This window comes from Thunnus thynnus, chromosome 5, assembly GCF_963924715.1.
Source record: "Thunnus thynnus chromosome 5, fThuThy2.1, whole genome shotgun sequence".
NCBI lineage: Eukaryota > Metazoa > Chordata > Actinopteri > Scombriformes > Scombridae > Thunnus > Thunnus thynnus.
In genome coordinates, this window is record NC_089521.1 from 15,391,131 (window position 1) to 15,413,973 (window position 22,843).

Here is a 22,843-nt window from a genome sequence, read left to right on the forward strand (position 1 = left end):
GTGGATGTGTGTATGTGCGCGTGCATTTGTTTGTTTGTGTGTGTTTGCAATGTGCAGAGCGTGTGCGTCCGTCTGTGTGTTCAATGCTTGAATGCATGTTGCCTGGATGTGTATTCAGTCTCTTTGTCTGTGTGTGTAGGTCAGTTCTCAGACCTGTGGTAGGGCGCCCAGCAAGATGTGTCTGTTTCTTTATTTGCTGTGTGCATGTGCGTTCACCGCACGTGGTGTGTGTCCATATTTCTTTGTTGGTGAATGGCGCGTGCATAAGCACAAGTGCATGTGACTTATCCAGGTGGAGAGGAGATTGGTTGGTATTTATGAACAAACGTCATAATTGTGACAGGATGATATATGACCAGCACATTCCACAGCCCCCCCCCTTCTTTTTCTCTTTTTCTTTTTTGCTAAAAATATATATCTATGATAAAATACAGTCTTTAAAGCTGATGACCAATTTAGTGTGGCGCGTTGCGGACAAGGTCATAGAGATCTGAGTTCCTCTGTGTTCCTCCCTCCGAGGCCTGTTCTAATCTACAGAGCAAGAAGAGGGGCTCAAAGTCATTTCTCTGATTGCTTTTATAAGGTGCCCTTTTCACATGGTGTCTTCTCTGCTCATTCACTTTCACCGCCATTACAACACCTCACCTCCACACCTGCTGGGGAAAAATACGGCCATGTAACTTTGCTTTCCCTTTATATTGATATCATGGATCTCATATTCACAGGGAGCGATAGAAACCACATCAAACTATAGAAATATTCCTGAACTGATTTTTCTTTTGGCTCCTGCAGCCTCTTTTTGTCCTCCCCTTTTTACTCTTTTACCATCCTTCTCCGTGCCTGAGGTGTTAACCGGGGTCTGCAGGGTAAGTGTTTTGTATATATGGGGGTACTTTTGATTTCTTAAGTGTTGCCCCTGCATTGGTGATCTATAAAGGTAGCTGAGGTGGTGAGGGGGCAGCACGAGGTGAGGCAAGATGGAAACGGGGGTTAAAGTGTGAGAGGGAAGGCTGAGAAGGATAAGGGGAGAGGGGGATGAGATTGAGCCTAGTGCATTAAGACAGTGTATTATTTGGCGGTTCCACTTGCTTGCGTCCATTAGGGGTGGCTGCTGTGCTATTAAAGGGGTCAGCGAAGTGTGTGTACCTGTGTGTGCGTGTGTGTGTATGGTTACATGTGTGTGTTTTAAGAGTTAGTAGAGTGCTCCAGTGTCTTATTGAACAGGATGGGGGCTCCCCAGCTCTAATACCTCTTCATTTTATTGGATTGGATGGCCCCAGTTATAATTATATTAGAGCTCTTCCCCCTCCATCCCCCCACTCTTACTTCATCTTTCTCCACAGCAGTGACCACATGTCATTCCCCAACACACATGGAACACACCGGGAGAAGCTCTGCAGAGGCCAACTTCCTCAACTTGCACTGGCAAAGGCACACTTTTTTTCCTGTCTTCCCTCTTCCCTTCCTCCTAGTGAAAGTCGTAAAGGTCGTTGTCATGTTACAGACAGCTGTTCTCTTGGGTTGACTACTAGAGGTGGGGGCGGCAGGAGAAGAAGGCTGAGAGATCTGATGCCCATGTTATCATCATGGTGACCTTGCTGCTTTATGTCTGGAACATGCTGCTCTTTTGCGGATGCACAGTCCGGAAGATGGACATGCAGTCGCCTCAGTTTCTAGTTGTCAAGCTGTAATGATCATTTTACACGTCTGTTACTTTGGAAGATTCATAATTAGCCTTTTGCATTTAGATGGAGCGATAGGTTGTGTGTAGCTGGGGGCGGTAAGCTCTGTCACCCCGAGCTGAGCTCTGTGGTGTTGCACACTCAGCGATTACTCCAGAGTTAACCAGAGAGGCTTCGCTGCCTCTCACTTTTCCTTCGCCCTTGAAGAGACCAGAAGTTGTCAGGGTCCTCATAAAAACCCTGAACGATTGCGTCCGCGCGTTCCCCCTCTCTTTTTCTACCCTTTTTTTTTCCTCTTCTCCTTCCAAAACCTGGCCATCTGTCTAATTGTTCACCTCCATCGCTTTAATGCTTTTTACATGCTTTTTCCCCCCTCTTTCCAGGCAATAAACTTTATTTTCTTCGCAAGACTTCAATCTGCAGGGGGAGGGTAGGTGGGCAGGCAGGCAGGCAGGCTGCTCACCTTCTCCCTGCTGGATTTGCTCCAGTGGCCCCCCTTCAACCCCCCTCTATCCTCCCTCTGGTCTCCCATTACTCCATCTCTCCTTCCCTTTTCCCCCCGTCTCTAGAGAGGGGGATACGTGTTCGTCAAGCTGACACCTGCTCTCATCTTCTCTGCTGGTCATACACACATGGAGGGCCACCCTGTTGAGGAGGCCTTACATTGACCTGTTAATTATCTCACTGCTGCCTGCTCTGACCTTGTTTGGAAGTAATGCCTCATTTTCTTTTTACTATAAAATTAAAATAACAATTGGAGGCTTTTTTACACACATTTATAACAAAGTTCTCTCACTATATCACACAGATTCCTCTTACACTTGCACAAAGACCAGATATTACCTCCCCACCCGCCCTTTTCACTTACCTGCTCTGCTAGTGTGCGTTTCTGTGTATGTAAACTGTTTGAAAGAGGCTCGGAGTGTGAATGCTTACTGCACATACAAGTCATTAAATTAGACAGTTGTCTCCTCTCACCTGTGATTACTGCTGTGTGCAGATCATATAAGCAGGTACCCTATAATCATATCTATAATAGCCATAATCAGCCCTTTAATGCTTTGTAATAGCATCCATATAATGGTATAGAGTAGCATCAAGAGAATAATTCAGGCATAGATAATGGTGTGGTAGCGTGGTTTTACCCTTGAGTCACAACATTGGATTTGTTGTGTGCGTGTGCGGGCGTGCGTGTGTCTGTGTATGCATGTATAAATATACCCTGGGGCAGTTAAGGTGTCTGTAAAATGCCTGAAGAATCACATTTCCATCAGAAGGCGCTCTTAACCCTTTCTTGTTTTCTTTGTGCTCACCGCTCCATGCAGCATCGTGGCTGTGAGTGTCATGTACGCTTAGCTCTGCGAAGACAGACAAGCAGAGGAAAGACATTCCCATATGACACCCACAGACTGGAGATCAGATCAGTGGAAAAGGCTGACAGGGGAGCAGCAGCAGTAGTGGTGGCGGATGGAGAGCGGAACACTGAACGCTCTTCCAGGGTGTAATGTGAACTGACAGTGTTCCTTAGGGATGGTGGGAGAGGGAGCATCCGGAATTCCTGGTGCTACTGGACCCAGAGCCCAGCTTGGAGTCTTGAAAGCAGTGTCTCACTCCTTCTTCCTCTCCAGCATGAGGGATGAGTCTAATGGACCGTTTGTCTGAACGGAACGCGCTCAACCTCGGTTCACGCTGCACGCACTTGTGCTAACATACGCCAAGGTCCCGTGTGAGCTTATATGTTGTAGGGAGACTGAACTTAGCTTGTCTGTTGATTGGGCCTGTGCTGATAAAGATATAGAGAAAAAGACAAACAGGAAGGTGGGGAGAGAGTTGAAGTTTATACTCTTTATCACAGACAAAAAAGCATGTTTGTACATTGTTATTATAGAGATATGCTCCTTTAGGCCTGCATACGTCTCTGCTGAGGCCTTTGCCCCGCAGCAGAATGCTACAGTGGGATGGAGAGGATGATGAATATTTAGCCTGTCTTCCTCAGTGTGTAAATGCAGCAATGCATTCACTTCTTAAGTCATTTATCTTTTTCTGCTCCTCTCCTATCCTCACCCTGTCTCCCAACATATGGTGTAAGATGAGCCTCACATACACACACAAACACCTGCTAAGAGCACACAGACAAAAGTAGAGCTGAAATCATTGGTTGATTAATTGATTAGTCCATCGACAGAAAATGAATGAGCAACAGTTTTGATAATCAATTCATCTTTTTAAGTATTTTTTTTAACAAGAATGCCAAAGATTCACAGGTTTCTGCCTCTAAAATCTTAAAAGACCATGCACATAGTAACATTGCTTTTGCCTGCTCTTATCAATCATCCTGTTCAAACTGGTCATTAAGAGATCCCATCCTAATGTGCTTCAAATGTTAGTGATGAGGGACAAAACCTACAGTCCTCATTCTGTGAAAATGTATATTCCAAAGTTTCTGAAGTTAGAATGAGGCCTCAGCAGTCTGAGTTAAACAAAATCAAGTGAATAGCTACCTGGACTTTGAGATAAATCACAACTTGACTCTGTGATTGAGTTTTTATTTTATGCTTCCGCTCTGGCGACAGCCATGGCCGGAGGCATTATGTTTTCGGGTCGTTTGTCTGTCCATACGTCCGTCTGTACGTCCCATTCTCGTGAACGTGATATCTCAGGAACGCCTTCAGGGAATTTCTTTAAATTTGGCACAAATGTCCACTTGGACTCAAGGATGAACTGGTTAGATTTTGGTGGTTAAAGGTCGCTGTGACCGTTTCACAGTCTCTAAGTGAAGACGGCATGTTTCCCACTGGAAATTATTCACTGGAATCATACATATCAATATAGTGATAACTTCAATTTCTCCAAAAAATACACTAATACCTTCTATTAAATTCCTTCAGTCTTCACTACAAATATTGTATGAGTCTGGACATGGATGTAAACTTCAACTTGACTGGTTGGCGGAGGCATACAACCACGAGGCGGTATTTCTAGTGTTTTGATGGCAGTGATGATAACACTGGCAGTTGGCAATAAATGAATAAATAAAGGCTGTTACCGTATTGTTCTGTTGTTGCTGCTGGTTATTACAATCATATTTTTGTGTTTTCTTTCTCTACAGCACAAAGCAAGAGTTGAAGCCATGATGTGCGACCTGGCCTCTCTCCGCAGCGTCAGGGAGTTCGCTGAGTCTTTCAAGGCCAAGAAGCTGTGAGTATAAACAACAACATTAATGTTATAAGCTCATATCCCTCTCCTCACTGATATTTTCAGATTTTTACCCAAGTTTTGTTGGGATCAGAGATAGACTTACAAAACTCGGAGAGTAGACTTTCGCCTCCTGCTAATGCTGTATTCGGGCTCAAAGTTCATTATAGTTGAGCAGTTTGCACTTCTATGGCTATTTAGCTGCACAGAAGAGAAGAGGACAGGGAAAGTCTTGTGTCCATTCTCTGCAAGAGTCGTCATTGTGAGGAGACAAGAGCTGATCTTCAAACTCTTTGTGAATCAAATGTATTCACCAACCAATAGCCATCTTTAGGCAGCCATCAGTTGTCAAACTTATCTCAGTCTGGTTACTCAGAAAGACAGAATGAAAAGAAATCACCAGAATAACGATATAGACATGCAAAATGCAGTGTGGACTAAACAGAGTCTCTTATTCAGGCCAATTCCTGTATTCATCACTATTATTTCTCCACATACGCCTAAACACTTAAAGGACATCCAAACTGTTACTGATGAACACCATACGGACAAGGTCCCAGGAGGCGTCGTGTGTCTATTTGTGTCGATTTGCTTGACATTGGTCGAACAGGCTAACAGACTTTATTTTGTGGTGGTCAGCTTTTACCGCATGTGTCTTGTGCCTTGTGGCCGGTCGCGTAGTTGCTATTTTGGGGTCATGTATTTTGTCATCCATACTGCTCATCCACCCGCAGGTCTCTAGACAGAGGAGTGTGTGTGTTTTTGTGTGTGTGTGGTTGTTGGTGTCAGGGGAGCCCCTTGGGGAGAGGCAGGGCAGTCATTGCCCGTAGCAGCCCTGGGGCAGGGTATGGCCATCCAGGACACGTGTCTTGGGTCACAGCCAAATCTCATGGTGGCTTCCCTCACTCTGTGTCCTATAGTTTCCTCCCACTTCATACACGTATCCTCCCATCCACACTGAAGTATGTTGACCTCCCTTTAACCCTACTGTCCCCAGAATTATTCTCTTTTTTTGCATCTTCCCCTTGTGCAATTTGTTTATCTGCCTGAGTGTCTCTCTCTCCCTCTCTCATGTCGTCATTCAGTCTTTCTCTGTCTGTGTCGCTCTCTCTCTCTTTACCTCAGTATTTTGGCAAGGTTGTATTTCTTCATTAGCTGTGCTGTTGGGGGGGGAGTGAGGGAGTCCCAGGGGACGTCAGAGTACATTAATTCTCATCAGAAGGCGAACAGAGCAGAGTGGAGGCTGGGAGCTCTGAGCTGTGAATGGCACTGGGCAGCTGTCTGAGTCTACCACTACTCTATTACTGCACGTATGTCTTCAGGCATAACACACACACACACACACACACACACACACACTCACTCACATACATGTGCATACATGCACGTAAACACGCAGACGGTTCTGTGTGCTGGCTCACACACACACACACACACACACAGTTTTGTCAACACACAAGACAAACAGACACAAACACACTAACACACACACACACAGACACACACATACACACAATAATGCTCCTGCAGCGTGTCATTGACAGGTGAAATGTAATCAGAGTCTTTTTCTTTTCCTTCTCTCGTTTCTCACTCCCTTGCTTTTAAGTGCTTTAGTCAGTGGCTTTCACGCTGCTTTGTGTTCCATTGACCCCGATTCCGCTTTAATTGCCTGTCCTTTGAAATGAAATTACCTGGATATTGATATTGTTGAATGCAGTGCAATTTCATTGGGGTGTAATTGATGGAGGACGGCGCTGACAGAATGCCCCTAATACAATTTCTACTGAACGTTCCATAATTAACACATGCAATTTATTTCCACCTGTGTTCTTTTTTTCACTGCATTTATCCTGTTCTAATTTCAAACATATTACATGTAATGTGTGGTCTATATAAATACATGAAAGCCAGATCAAATTAGTCTTGAATTCTTCCATTCCTTTGACTTATAGTGAGTGTAACATCGTTATATTGTTGTGTGTATGTGCACACTTTACAGGTATGCAATCATGCTGTGTGTGTGTGTTTAGATATGGATTAGGATGAGTAGTGTCTGTGTGTGTGTTGCCAGTGCCAGTTTCCCTGTTGCCAATAAAGTGCAGTGTTAATGACCAATAGTCTGAGCCCAGCTCACATAGGCAATCTCCTCCTGCTGGTCCACATTATCATAGAGGTCAAGGGTCATACCCAAGGGGGTTATTTAAAGTAAATATATAAACTGATGTCTCCCTGTTTGGTAGTTAACACCCTCGTTTGACCAGCGCTGAGATTGCACAGTGCAGACAGTGTTGTGTGAGGTCTTAATGTGGAGAGTGGGACTGTGGTATGCTGCAATAGGCCTATTAAAGACATTCATTAGACCTGCGCTTATGAGAGAGGGACTAACTGGTGGGCAGTTGAATTAACAGGCCTTTTACATTACAAGCAGACTCACTAGCGGCCATCAGAGCTACATGGGGGAAATCACTTACTGGTCAGACAAAAGTTGGTTATTGGAGTTTTTGATCACAAATCTGCGATATACTTTGAGTGACATACTTAATTTTTTTGACTAAACTTCTGACTTTACAGTGTGACAGAAGGGACAGGAGCTAAATGTAAACCTTAAGAAGAGTACCTGATACAAGAAGTAGTTTAAAACAGATACAGCCACAGTGAAAGGTTGAAAAGTCAGGTCAAGAGTAGAGATACACCGATACTGATACTGATATCGGATAACGCTCCGGTGCTGACTCAAATAGCTGGATCGGGTATTGGTGACAATGAGCCGATCTGGATCTCGAATACCATCATTTGAATAAATAACAATTCAGTAAATTCATATCTATGTATTTATTTACTACATTTTGTTTTACAAAGTTAGGAAGGCAATGTTTAAATCAAGCCTGATTTTGCCTTACACATAAAAGAGCTGATAACAGTCTATTCCACACAGTGAGGCAGCTTATACAGCTTATTAATTAAACACTGGTATCGGATCGGTACTCGAAATCGGCTGACACCGAAAGCCCAGATATCAGTATCGGGACTGAAAAAGTGGGATGGGTGCATCCTTAGTCAAGAGTTCGTGCCTGCAGTGTTATTGTGCAACACCTAGCCTGCATGGTGGGGACAGAGCCAAGAGTTTTGCCTTGTGAAGCACAATGTTACTGTACTTCACACTCTATTAGACAGGGGAACACTGGGCCAAAAACAACCAATGTTTTTTTTTTTTTGCTTTTAAGATGAGAGCAATTTCAGGGGAAAAACTGACATCACAGAAAATGTGATGTTTTACTCTTCTATCTTGTTTTATCAGGTTTGAGTTGACGTCACTGAGATCATTTATTATTATTTTTCTTAACATGATTTGTGTCTACCAAGCTTTTAAGTTCCACACCTCATTGTATTTTGGGTGCAAATTTAAACATCTCACTGCTGTTCCATAGATAATATGCTAAGGTTAGCATTCTTTCAGTTTACTTGTGACTAGGTTTGTGCTCTTTAATGAACCTTGTGTGTTCAGAGGCCTGAAGGTGATCGTACAGTACACTCCTATGTAATAGCATGGGATGGCTCATTATAGCAAGGCATAACAATTCACACATTAATTTTCCAGCATCCAGTTTTTAATTAATCCAGTAGGCAGTCTTAAACACAGGGTACACAAATTGCCTTCGGCCTCATAATTAATTCTAATGGAAGAAATTAAAAATTGGTGGGGTGTGTTTGGATTGTTCGGCTGTGTTACTGTGGTTTCGAGCTCACTGGAGCGACGCTGTCACCGACAAGGATCTCTCACTGCCCTGACCAATCCAGCAATCTCCATTCACTGGCACGTGAGCAGGGCGTGTTGCTCACTTGCCCACACGAGAAGACTATAAGAATGGAAATGCGTCTGTGTGTGCTAAAGCATACGCTTTTTTTACTGGCCCCTGCACTGAATCAGTTGCTTTTTATATCATGACTTGCCACAGTGTGTGTATATTCCTTTGATGTGCTCTCTTCTGTTTAGCCTTTCCCAGTCGATGTGTTGGTGGGTTTGGTTACTCAAAGTAGTTACACAGAGCCTGTATCAACACTCATTACCTCCACCACGCTTGTGTGTTGAAACGGTGTGAGATTGCTTTTCAATGTGTTGTTGCTCTTGGATTCCAGCCAACTGTATTCAGTATCTACAGTACCTGTCGAGCCATGGGGAGTTGCACTGGAAACCTCTGTATCATATCAACATTACTGATGCTCTGTCTCTGTAGACCTCTTAAGTCTACTGCACTCTGGAATAAGACACCCTGTTTCCTCTCTCCGCATTCTCTTCTCACTATTCCTTCCTCTTTTTTATTTCTTCTTCCTGTCTTTCCTTACTTCTCCCTCAGCCTAATATGGTATGAAAATCCCCTTTTTATGCAGCCGCATCCTCTCTGTTTTCACTTATAATGAATAAACAATCAAACATGCTTTATTTTCTGCTTTTCTCTCCCTGTAGGCCTTTGCACATCTTGGTGTGTAATGCAGCGGTTTGCACTCAGCCGTGGAGCTTGACAGAGGACGGTTTGGAGTCCACCTTCCAGGTCTGCCATCTGGGTCACTTCCTGCTGGTCCAGTGCTTACAGGATGTGCTGCGTCGCTCGGCCCCTGCCCGTGTTGTGGTGGTGTCTTCAGAGTCCCACAGGTAAAGACAATAAACTAGACATGTGAAAGCTTATTTTTTTCCCAGGTTGACTGGTTTGGTATTAGGGATGTATTTGTTCTCAAGGGAAGACTGTGGCTTTACTGCAGCTAAAACATTAAATCAAATTAAAAAGTTTTCTTTCTGTCTCACTACTGAATAAACATGAATTGTGCATTTTGAAATTGAGTGCTAATCCAGCTAATCAATTCTTTTAGAGAATGGGCAAAAAACAAAAAACTTTTCTGGCCAATTTTGTGTATCTATAAATTTAATAAAGTTAACTCATGCAGAACCTTTTATTCAACATGTCTGAAAACATGATAATGACAAATTCCAGTGTGATCTGTGTGCCACACTGTATGTGGTTACCTTAAAAGAATATTTCAGTTTTGGGTGAATCCTGCTTTTTTTTTTTCCTTCCCAGAGTACATCGCCTGTTGACTTTCTTATGATACAATATTAAATTATAATGATACCATAATTTTTACTTGAGAAAACTGAGATAGACATGAACTGAGCTAAAATGGGGTAAAAGCAGTTGTGTGCAGACACATAAAGGCATCCATGAGTTTAGCTGACTCTGTGTAAGTAGAGAAAATGGCAAATTTAGCCTCAAAACACCAACAATATGTTTAGATGCTAGAAAAATTTTACTGACTTAATTATGAAATTCTTAGTGATAAAAAACACTGTTTTCCACCTAAATTACATCATCAAATTATTCTGATCTCTTCAGAAAATGTACTGCTTTACTCAGCAATGAATGAGAAATGATATGACGGGAGAGAGGACATAATGTGTCACAGTTTGATGTTCTGTTCACCCAGTAGGGCATTTCTATACTCTCTCTCCTGTCACATTCAAAACGTACATTTATCTAATATACCTTCCAAAACTGCGGGCATATAAATATTCCATGTAGTCGTAATGGGAATCAAACCCTAACTCTGGCAGAGTGCACTGCTCTTGAGCTTGAGTACCACGCTGTTGTTTGACCTGTATTCCCCAATTTCCCACGTTCAGTCATATTAGAGCCACACTGATAGAGTTTACGCAGTAATACCCCAAAACTACCCTATCTGCTCCAACTCCTCAGCTCCAGTCATGCCGTTTTACTCGCTACATTTGGCCAGTTTTCACTTCAAACTGATAGATCAGACTTAATGTGTATTGTCAAACATGACAGCCTCACTCACTGAAAACTCATTTCCCTCCACACGCTGTCACTATAAATTAAACGTATCATCAACATGATGGATGGACTTATCAGTTAAAATTTACTTTGATCAAGTATCTGCTCCGTTCTGTCTGACCCCCTGACTCAGCCCCTTTTCTGTCCTTCTGCCATTTATTATTCTTTAAGTCTTAAATCTTTTTTGTTAAGCAACTCCACTCCATAGGCTTCTGTTTTTCCTGTCATACAGTAGACAAGCATGATGTTTTGCAGTGCTCTGTGAGCCCAAGCCCGGGTCTATGTGTATCAGAGTCCGCGAGTGTGTGTGTGTGTGTGTGTGTGTGTGCACGACATTGATCCTAGCTTCAGTCAGTCAGACGGCCAAGCAGAGTGATTGATCGGAGCTCGGCAGAGTGACCTGAGACAAGGAGAACATACGCAGAATTATTCTAGCAGATCAAACAGCAGCACTATTACACGGGCCTTCATATGAGTTATGTTATACAGACTGCCATGCATGAGAGGACAGAAGCAGCGGAGGGGATGGTTTGACACTCAGATTCACTTGAGGTCACACTGCTATTACATGCTGTAGGAAAAGTAAGAGGAACAGAGAATAGGAAAAGCTTATTGGAAGAAAGCATGTCAGGGAGGCAGTATTGACAGCATTAGATTGATGCAAGACTTGCCTACACAGTAAGAAAAGTGAGTTCACACAAGTTTTGGCGGTGTAAAACACTGCCAGGAATCTGTTAAAACAGGCAAAATGTGCAGGATTTATGTATATTCCAAGGCCAAGAATGGTCAGGTATTCTCTTCACTCTTTGCCCTACAGCTCTCCCCGTCTCCATTCCTGCCTCCCCAACACATACACTCACCTATCCTTCTCTGCTCTACAATCAGCCTCGGCTTTAACCTCTTCAAAGAGGGCTTAGGCAGGACCAGAGAGAGTCAGTTACACACTGACACAGACTAGACGGAGGGGAAGAAGGAGCGAAAATAGACAATATCTTATATTACATCTTCCATTCTGTCCACCTCATTCCAAACCTATATTACATCTATTGAAGTCGCTCCCTTTTTTGTTTGTGTTATTTTCACTTTCCGCTGATTTCCCCCGTTTATTCACTTAGCCTCCCCTCACAAGCAGTGTGTGACCCCTGACCTGGCAGCATATTGTATTCCCTAAGCCCCTTGTCCGCTGGTAAAGCATTGACCTATAAGGGATAAGGGTGGGAGAGATGGACACGCGGGTAATCGCTGGACACTTTATCAGTTTCCAACACAGGGGCTTACTGTGGAATTGGCCCAATACAGGTTTACTTTGCCCTACAACTGCATCAGATCTGGTCAAACAAGGGGAGATAATATCCTTAATGAAATTACCTCTGATAGATGTAACCTGCAGCTCTGGCTCCATACTTTCATGAACAGACAAGATGTTTTTTTGTCACCCAAAATCTCTATATTTTATTATGCCAGTTTGCTGTTGAGCTCAATGTGTGGATCAACTGGGAGGATAATTCACTGATTGTAATATCACTGTGAAACCTCATTCAAATGTAACTAAGCACAACTTCAGTATAATGTCTGAACAGATTTGGAAAAAAAAACTACATTCAGTGCTCAGGCAATTGATTTATCAACCTCGACTTGCTAAAGTAGTTACGAAGTTGCAGCACATGAAATAAAAAGCCTGCAGATGTTGTAATTTAGCCAAGCAAGGATGTTGCGGAAGGCGACAGTAAACAAGAGGCAGCCAGCTTGTAAAATCACAACAAGGAAACCAGGTGACATTTTGATTGGTTGTTTTCTAATGACTGGATTAATATGTAGGATGTGTTCCACCGGTTTGATACCATTTCATTAAAGAAAACACACATGCTCAGACACACACACACACACACACACACACACACACACACACACACACAGGGAGTGTAGTTCTTGTGTCTGTGTGATGTTATTGTGTGACTGCATAATAATACAACGAGTAGTGTAATGTTTAAGGGGCCTTGTCAAACATCTGGATTTTAACAGCTCTGTCGCAGGCAATTAAAGAACATCATGTCATGTCTTTGATTTGTATGCAGCCAGCGCCACACATCTGCCCATAGATAGCCTACACACACACACACACACACACACACACATACTCTAACTACTCTTGATCTGAACTATCTTTCAGGTTCACAGACCTGTTAGACTCGTGTGGTAAGGTGGACTTGGCCCTGTTGTCTCCGCCAAGGAAGGAGTACTGGTCCATGCTGGCTTACAATCGTGCCAAACTCTGTAACATTCTCTTCAGCAATGAGCTCCACCGCCGCCTCTCACCTCATGGTGTCACCTCCAACGCAGTGCATCCTGGGAACATGATGTATACCTCCATTCACCGGAGCTGGTGGCTGATGACCTTTCTCTTCACGCTGGCCAGACCTTTCACCAAGTCTATGGTAAGTTTGAAAAAAAAGTTTTGAAAAAGTGTTTTATAACCTTGTTACTGATGATCTATAGCACCACCTGACTGATTGTTACCTATAATGATGTTGGTAGTCACCAGAATGGATAGGTAAACACTTAGCTACCACAGTAGCTCTGTACCTAGTTGTATTTTATGCATTTCATGCAATATTACTATCTTCTTTTCCTGACTCGGACGGGTCCCTTAATCAGCCTATATATTTGTCTTGGCATGTTCTTGGGAGAGAGGAGAGGAAAAGGATGGAGAGGCGTTGATCTGCTCAGTGCTGAGGGCTCAGGGAGAGAGTCTGGGTTTCACAGATAGAGAGATATTCTGTAGTTTGTTTTCCTCTTCCTCCTGTCACTGTTTATTTAACTCTGAGAGACTGTTCCCCTATCCTCTCACCAGGGTAGTCGAAATTCCAGATCCTGTGTACTGTGACTATTAGGTTACAGTAAATGCACAGTGCAAACTCTCTACTCTTATTCAGTCATGTACTCCAGAGTACTGTCAAATATGTTTTCACAGTATACCCCAGTCCCATCAGGAGAACCTATTACCAGATATTTTCAGATGCCTTATCTTAAGTTCTGAGTCATATTAGCACGCTAACTCAACCCTGTTTTGCAAGGACCTTTCTGAAAGCAGAGACACAGTAGAGAGATTATATCGTCACTGGCTGTCTTTGAGAGGTACAATTTGAGGACGCCAGGTGCTGCACTGTGGGGACCTGTGGTTTTTAATTTCTTTAATTTTGATCCAACAATAAAACCAGATCCCCTCAGAGAATTGACACTTAATTATGATGGGACTTAGTGTGCCCCTGTGACCCTCGGAGCTGTATTTCTGGGTCAATAGGTAGAGTCTCAATTGGCAAACTGGTCCTAGGTGAGGGTCTTGGGACACTGAATGCCACCGGGCTGGTCAAGTGTGGGGATACTCACACTCAAGCCCTCAGCTGGGAAGCTTTGTTTTGGAGTTTTCCTCAGAGAATGAGAGTATCACCTCTACACCTCTGTGTTTTGCAGAGAGGAAGGTTGTGACTGTTGGTTCTTGTGGGTGTAACAGTGGTTATATTGGGTGCCAAGGCCTTCACTATGAGACATCTGGTTCTTGTATAAACAAAGCGAAAGCTGTGTACCTATTCTCGGCAATAAGTCAAGCATGTTCTCTGTGGTTGTTTGGCTTCTCCAAGGTTGTGCTTTTCACGGATTCTGTTTGTTATTTTCATGGATAGAATTTACAGGTGCAGCCGGAGAGTGGAGAGTGTCCAGTTTGGCGACAAAAGCAGGATTGTTTCTCAGCTTTTTGCCAATGTTATTTCTGTTGGCTTCATTTAACTGTTTCCTCCAGCACTGTGGCAGTTTTCAAAAATATTGATTAAAATCTGCCTTTTTGTTAGTTGGAGCTCAATTGTCACAGCCTTAAGAATTTTTACTCAAATTTGTATACATATTGACTGAAGTTGAAGCATCGGATATGGGAGTTTTGTTGTGCAATGTTTGCACTAGTGTTATTACCAAAACACATGTATATATTGCTGTCAATGGGATCCAATGAGATCAGAAGATATAAGCAGACCTTTTGCTTAAGTCCTCTCTTAAAGGTGTCAATAACCTCTATAGTTCAGCTTAGAGTGATGACCATAGTGCGCGTGTTGATGCATCTGCGTGTGTGTGTGTACAGTAAACGGTTGCATGAACTGTATGTGTGTGTGAGAGAGGGTTCATATCACTTGTGTGTGCTTGTGAAGTGATATTAGGTGCCTTAGGTTAACATCCTCACACACTTTGGATACTAACGATAAAATCCAACCCTGTGATGTAGCTTGGTCTATATTGTGTCCTCTGCTCTGTAGGACTTTTCAATGGATAACAGCACTCTACCCTTTAGGCTCCAAAGCCTCCTAATATATGCTTTAGTTTGACTGTTACATCTTTCCATTAGCTACTCTTCATACTTTATCAATTTAGTGTTTGCACTGAAGGGAAAATGTGATGTGTTGAAAGGCAGCATGGTGGAGTTTTAGTGAAGCGTTATTCTGATCCATCATGTCTGACAGACACAAGGCCTCAGGCCATCATTTGTCTCTCCTCCCTCTGACATAGGATGAGAGATGAGAGGAACTGCTCCTCAGCACCTTTCACAAAATGCCAAGCTGAATTTCCTCCATTTAACTATTTCTGTCACAAAACACTTTTTCCCCCTCTTCCTCCTTTACCATTTTTCTTAGTGCTTTTTCATCACTCTCTGTCTTATTTCAATCTTCAAATTTGGTCTGTGTCAATTTCAGCTGGACCAACATTTGTTAAACATGCCTTTTAATCAAATGATTTGGAAGTGAACCCCAGAGTGGATGAGACTTCTGTGTTCTTTGTGTGTCTAAGAGAGAGGCGTGTTAACATTTTTGGATGTGAGCACACAGATGCTATTAGTAAAGCGGTCTCCCCTCCAGAATGGGGCAATGGCTTTTCCTACATGTGGTTAATTAAACGTAGTGTAGCTGTTAGTAAATATTAAAGGACAAAGGTAGAGCTAGTAATTAAATTCTGGAGTGCTGACACAGCGATTAGCTAAAACTCATGTCTGATAAAGGCCACACATGCAGACACACACACACACACACAGATACACAAACACACCCTTAAGCTGAGTATTTGCTCTTTTTAAATCTGGGCTTGATAAGGCCCCTGAAAGTGTATCCTCTTTAAAATCCCACTCCTCACTCCTTCTGCCCCCACATTAAGGGCTTAATAAAACAGTGATATTATTTCAGTTATTGGTTGCAGGGATATGAAGATGGTATCGCTTTAATTGCTTGCGTACGCTTGCGGGATCCATGGAGATTGTTCTGGGATGCAAACATAAGCAGAATGTCGACTCCAAAAAACAATCACAAAGCCCCCGTGTGTGTTCTTGCGCAAATAACCAGCCTCTCATTTAAAACACAGGTTTGATTTATAGGAGCACAGGTGGAGTGATATACAGTTGCCCTACACAAGTAGACTCACACACAGACGAGCACACACATGAATTCACAATACAGAGACGACTGAAACACCTGGAGCTACATGTGGTCCTAAATCTTTAATTTGATTATTGCAGTAAAGGCGAGGAAATGTCATCTCAGGCCATACGCTCCATTCTTGGTCATCCAATCATGTTCCTGCTATCCTCCCTCATTAATTGTGCTTCATGCTGTCTTATTTTATCAGCTCCCCACTTTTACACTTCACTTTTATCTTTTTTGCTGCTGTATTTTTGTTCGCTTCATTACCAAAATATATTTGGACTTCCTCAGTTTTGCATCCTTTGTGTTGTGGTTTCTACTTAAAGGAAAGAAACTTCTCCATTAGCAGAGAGCACAGCCCACTCTGCCATTGATGTACAGTGCTGATTCCATTTTGCTGAGTTGAGAAAGGCATCTATAAAGAGCCATGACATTTTAATCAGCCAAACTATCTCTCACTAACATCATGTTCCCCTCCCCATGCCTTGATCTACTTATCAGAGATTGTGCGACCAGGCCTGTAACTCCTGTTTCTTTAATTCAGCGTGTTTAGAGTGGGAGTTTTCCCTGTGTCCTTTGGTGTGATTATCAGCGTTGAATGATCTGGCCTGCAGTGGTGTGTGTGTGTGTGTGTGTGTGTGTGTGTGAGAGAGAGAGAGAGAGAGAGAGAGAGAGAGAGAGAGAGGGAGAGACGGAGACTAAGAGAGAGCAAGAGCAAAAAACAGCTGTTATCACACTTCTGAGATTTAGTTGCAGCAATTTAATGCTCAAAATTTGATTGGCACAGATATTGGTTGATTTATTTGATGTAGGATAGTGAGATGTTCGTGACTTCTACAATGTTGGACTAGATCATATATGCAATAAAAGTTATTAGACAATTCACTTTGAACCACAACTCAAACATTTAAACAGCACATAATGAATTTCAGTGACTGTCGCAGTTATTAGTTGGGCTGTAACCTTTGTGAAGTTGTCACCGTCCTGTCACGCTGTAACGCTGACCCTGTGACATTTTGTTGACTGACTGATTGCTCCCTAAAGATCAACGTACCCTCAGGCTCTGAGCAGCTGGGCTCAGCCTATACTCATCAAATCTATACCTTAACTATAGGCACAGACAGTGCTGAGCTGAATGGAGATCAGTGTGGGCAGTTGCTCCAGTACCTCATCATCCACTGTGATGGATAAAAAGAGGGGAGGGAGGTGGCACAGGCCTAAGAGGCTCCGCTGGTCCAATCAGACACCTCAGGACCCCCAGGGGCCAGTTTCATCAGCGCTCCCGCCTAGTCCCATGCTTCTTAGCGTTTTAGCATGATTATTTTACCCGGGATCCTGCCTCGGGCACCAGGCCACCTTTTTACATATGCACAGGCTGAACTTTTGACCAGGCACCAGCAGTCAGGGCTATATTAGAGAAACGGTTGTTCAGTCAGGAGTAATGGGACCGCTTGTGCCTCCTCTGCTGAGCCTTGTCTACTGTGACCAGGATCTCTCGCCTGCACCTCAGGGGTTAACCCCAGAGACAGGTCCTGCAACGAAGACATCAGCATTACCATATAACAGACATACAGTGGGTTGGTCGGTGCTGTATGTGAGCACAGCAGCCACTGTTACTTCGCTGTTCTTTATCAGTTTCTCTCTCTCTGCAGACAGACGTAAGGTCAGGTGCTCTATCTGCTATCTGGTGTAGCATACAGAAACAGTAACTCTGCTGCACACCCAGGAACCTGTGTATGTGTGTGTGTGTGTGTGTGTGTGCGCAGTGCTGTGTGTGGTGCTCAACCATGCGGAAAGAAAGAGGAGCAGAGGTCCCAATCACCCTGCCAGCTCCCCCCTTCTCCTCTGTGGGGTTAGATGAGCTGCCAGGACCTTGTAATAGAGTCCTCTTGGATGATTAGGAGCTACACAGGAGGGGGTCAGCTCCAGCCTGACTGGAGACACTCTGTAGGTTTTCTCCTCAGTGGTGTCTACAGAATATTAGACATTATGCCAATTGGTATGAGGTTCACATACTAAAACTGAAGCTCTCTGATGATGTACGGGTTTTCTTTAGAGGCCAGGTTTTAGATCATCTTGGAGGAACTAGATGTAGTGAATGTGATATTCCTGCCAGACATTCCCTGCTGTGCTGCTGCACTATGTATGGTAAGAGAGAGAGAGAGACATGGGGAGAGAGAAGAGATGTGTTGGTGTGGGGATGGATAAAAGCATACAATCCCATTTGGCTGTATTGACATGTGTGTTCCTGCCCAATCCTGTTACTGGGATTATTGTCCACGGAGATACCATTTCATTAAAGAAAACACACACATGCTCAGACACACACACACACACACACACCAGAGATGGCCTGAGGCCTGGTTATGTGGTCCATTGCACATGGAAACTGTGTAAATGGTTTATTGTGGATGAGTTGATGTGATGGAGAGCGTGTCTGGATCAATAAAGAACCAATCAAATGCTGACAGTCTGCTACTGTATGCAGTCAGTCATTCACCCCTCCTGCCTGTGTACAGTTATACAACATGAGTGTGAAGGAGGCACAAACAATATCCCTGTTGAAAGCGGAAGAAGTTAGAGAAGAAAGTCATTTTTAACTATCATCAAACATTTTAAAATGGAATTTAGTGCAGCTGCAGAATGCTGCAATATAGTGTTATATTGTTTATAATGTTGCAAATGTTAATCTGCTTTGTTTTGTATCTTTTTGCACAGTGTACATACATTTTGTGTTTGTGAAGGAATGTTACTTAAAGCCTCCACCACATCCTCTCTGCTCCTCCAGCCCCAGACACCTCAGGGAGGCCATTAAGACGTCTCCCCAGCCGGGGTTGTCTGAGTCTGGGCTGTGTCTGAGTTGGGGCTGGGCTAAATTACCCCAGAGCCACAGGTCAGAGCCAGCTAGACCCTCGTTGCCAAGGGACTCCATCTCTAATAGAAGGGATCAGAATAGGCCAAAGAGCCAGAAACTGACCTGGCCAGAGAGACATCCTTACTCACTTACCCTCTACTCTTTCTCATCGCTCCCTTCACCCTTCGTCTCGCTTACCTGTAGAGCCTCAGAGCTTTTTTCCAGTGACCCTCAGAGAGGAGAAAGATGTAACCTATCACCCCTTCCTCACCCATCCACTCCTACTGCTTTCCTGCCACTGACCCCCCCCCCCCCTCGCCCCCCCCACAACTCGACACACATAAACACACACACAACTCCCTCCCCTCTTTGTTGTGACACTGAGCTGATGGACTATTTTTCAAATTGATTTCAAAAATGTACATAAGCAGCCGATCCCCTAGCCCAGATTACCTATTGATTTTTAATATGAAAAGCTCATTATATAAGCAGGAACTGCAACACAAAAAGCTAGCCAACCTTTGCATAAATCCTTTAATTGAATTTCCAGAGCCCGTGGTTCTACATTTTTTAATTAAATCCATTTCTTTTTTTAAGGGTTGCTGTGTAATTTGCATGCTGTGAAGTGGGTGCTGTCCCAGATAAAGTGCCATTGATCCTTATTAAGGCTCACCTCTGGGCTTGCTGAAAACCAACCGCAGAAATTAAATGTGCTCATGGTGCATACACTTATTGCCCGCATGATAGGATTAGAGGCAGAGGGAGAGAGAGAGAGGGAGGGAAGGAGGAAGATAGAGATGGAGAGAGGAGTGATGGGGTAAAAGGTGGGGAGAGAAGGGGGGGGGTTATTATTAATAGTTGTTCATATTAATGTAATATTTCACCTTTCCTCCTCTGGGATGAGATTGTGAAGAGCTTGTTTATAAATATAGTGGTGGTGTTGGTGTTATTTGGGTTTCTCATCAGACACACTCTGGTCTGGTCCGGGGTTGCTTTGATTTCAGCGTTTAAATCTGTCACCACACTGACAAGATGTGGCTGCATGTTCATGCGTTTCCCATATTAGATCAGTTTTTCTCTGAAAGACATGCATTTCTTCTGTATTCTTTTTTTAAATGAGGGAAAGTGCTCTTGATCATATGATCATGTGTAAATGACGCCAGTGATCATATTTCTCATTGATTCTTAGGAGGTCATGATTATTAGGGGGTCATGGTCTGCAATCTGTCTAAATAGAGGGTGTTTAACTACCTATTTAGAGATTAAATGATACTTAATTTTCTTGTCCTTACCCTACTTAGCATCAGGTAACAGACTGTGTGTGTGTTATGTGTAGGTGTGTGTGTGTGGCGGTAATTTTTTTTTTTATCCTGCATTTGTGCTCTGTGATAAAGCAGGCCTCTCCTTCCTTGTCTTCCTGTGTGGCTGTATGCAGACGGTGGAGTAAATCAATAGGGATTAACCTGTGACCCCAGCCACATACTTATAGCCCAGTCCTCGCTGCTCACACATCTCTCATCAGTTTCACTTAAACACTGCACCTCACTCAATAAGGCACCACACGCTAATTCATTTCAAAGATGGAGAGGCCCCTATCACACACACATACACACACGCACACGCACACACACACACACACACACACACACGCACACACACTCACGGACACAAAACAAAACAATAAATAGTGTCACTTTCAGATGACATAAATAAAGTGCTTGGCTGCAGTATCACAGACATTAAAACAGTAGTCACCAGATTTTCCATGTGAGTGTGCTAATACATACACACACACACAGTGAGTGAATGAGACTGGAGCTGCAAGTAATTATTATTTTCATTATTGGTTAATCTGCAGATCATCTTGATTAATTAATATAGTTTGGTCTCTAAAATAGGTATACTTTTATATTTAATAATTAATTTATTATTTGAGTATAGATAAATTAAAGAAAACATTGATTTTGTTTGTCCAGAACTCAGAGGTTATCAGTTTACAATCATTGAAGAACAAGAAAACAATCTTAATACACATTTGAGATGCTGTACCCAAGGAATTTTTGTTTAAAAATGACTTAAAGACTATATTATCATGCACACTTCTAAGTCTATATTTTATTCTGCAGCTCCACTGGAATATCTTTGCAGTTAAATCTATCAATTAAATAATTAGCAGTTAAAATAAACTCTGTTCAGCCTCTATCTGTAACAGGCGGTTTTAGTTCCTGTAAAGCCTCCCTGATGAGCCCGCTCTGTTCTGATTGTCCAACTTCCAGAAGATGCTCTTCGGCAGACTTCCGACAGAGGCTACGTAAACAAACAGTAGCAGTAGGATTTCACTTCTTCTCTCGTTCTTTACTCAAAATGTCAACTTCTCAACTTCTCTTGTTCGAGCCAAAATCCGATCTGAAATATGTGAGTGGACCATTTGAAAGACCTTAGCAACAAAGACTACAGAGCAGATGGCTGTTTGTGGGCATGTGCAAACGATCTTACGTCAGTCCAATGAGGAAGTAGAGGTAACTTTGCAAACTGAGCGTGGGCTTTTGACTTGAAGGTGGCATTTTTACCTACGTCTACCTCAAGTTTTCAAACTTTGACCATGTTTAATATAGATATTCGACAGTGTATAAATAACAGAAAATCACAAAAGCATATGTCTCCTTTAAAGAATTAATCAATGAACAAAATTGTTTCAGCTGTAAAAGAGATGAAAAAAATCTAAACAATTTATAGAAAGATTGAGTCCATAGTTTTAATTCTGTACACCCAAATTCCAATGTGCCCAGGTTTAGAAAAAACACTCTGTGAAATTTCTGCCACCACTTGAATACAATGGAAGCTGTGTTTCTCACAGCATTGAAAAATTAAATTTAAAAATTCAGCACCAAGTTGTCCTTGCAGAAATGGTGACCTTTTTACTCTGGATAATTCACAGAACATGTGAAGTATTTTCATTGGAACTATACCAAGACAATCTGGACAAATAACGCCAACTCCCTGCATGGTTACATATATTAGAGTGAAGTGGGGAAATGTCTTTTTTTTTTTATTTGGGTGAACTGACCCTTTAAGTGCCAGTTCTCACACACATAAAGACACACACATACACACTTGCATTCTCTTCTTTTCACTGTTTTGCTCTTGAAATATTGACATTGGCTGACTGATTGGTCTGATGTCTCTCTATCTTTTGTGTACATGTTCATGTGAAAATGTGTGTGTTTTGGAAGTAAGTGTGTGTGTGTGTGTGTGTGTGTGTGTGTGTGTGTTGAGCGGTGCAGTGTCAGCAGTATGTGCTGCAAGTATTGACCCAGGCCTGTCCTCTGCTCTGACTGGCTCTTGTCCCTAACTTGTCATCTCTCTCTCTTTCTCACAGTGAATCCCTTAATGGTTGATCTCCTTGTGACTTGATCAATGTTTTTATATTCATTGTAAATTTCCAACAACTACAATTCTATAAGCTTTATCCTTTAATGAACACATCCCTGTGTGTTATTTGTGCCTTTATTGTCAAAGCGTTATTCTGCATGGAACACTTTGCTGTAAAACACATTCATCTGATAGGGGTTAGAGATATGAGTGACCTCAGTAATGTACAGGGTGGTACCTGAGAGCTCAGCTATGCTTTTAACCCACAAACAGGTTCATATAATGCTCTTCACTGAGTAATGGTGGAAGGTCAAATCATCAGAGGAGGGTGCCTTTTCTCCTGTGGACAAACCTAAATATGAAGAATGTCTCACCTTTTTTTCTGAATGTGTAAATGGACTGATGATTTATTTCCTATATTCCACATTTTATCAACATTCACCT

General features: G+C 42.8%; 1 protein-coding gene across 3 annotated transcripts in view; it reads left to right on the top strand.

Moving 5' to 3' along the window:
* wwox (WW domain containing oxidoreductase) overlaps positions 1–22,843 on the top strand; it is a 138,884-nt gene that overhangs the window by 32,147 nt on the left and 83,894 nt on the right. For all 3 annotated transcript variants that reach the window (XM_067589502.1, XM_067589503.1, XM_067589501.1), the window contains exons 6-8: positions 4,792–4,880; positions 9,343–9,528; positions 12,891–13,155. In XM_067589502.1, coding sequence (XP_067445603.1) covers positions 4,792–4,880; positions 9,343–9,528; positions 12,891–13,155 — 540 coding nt within the window. The remainder of the gene's footprint in view (positions 1–4,791; positions 4,881–9,342; positions 9,529–12,890; positions 13,156–22,843) is intronic.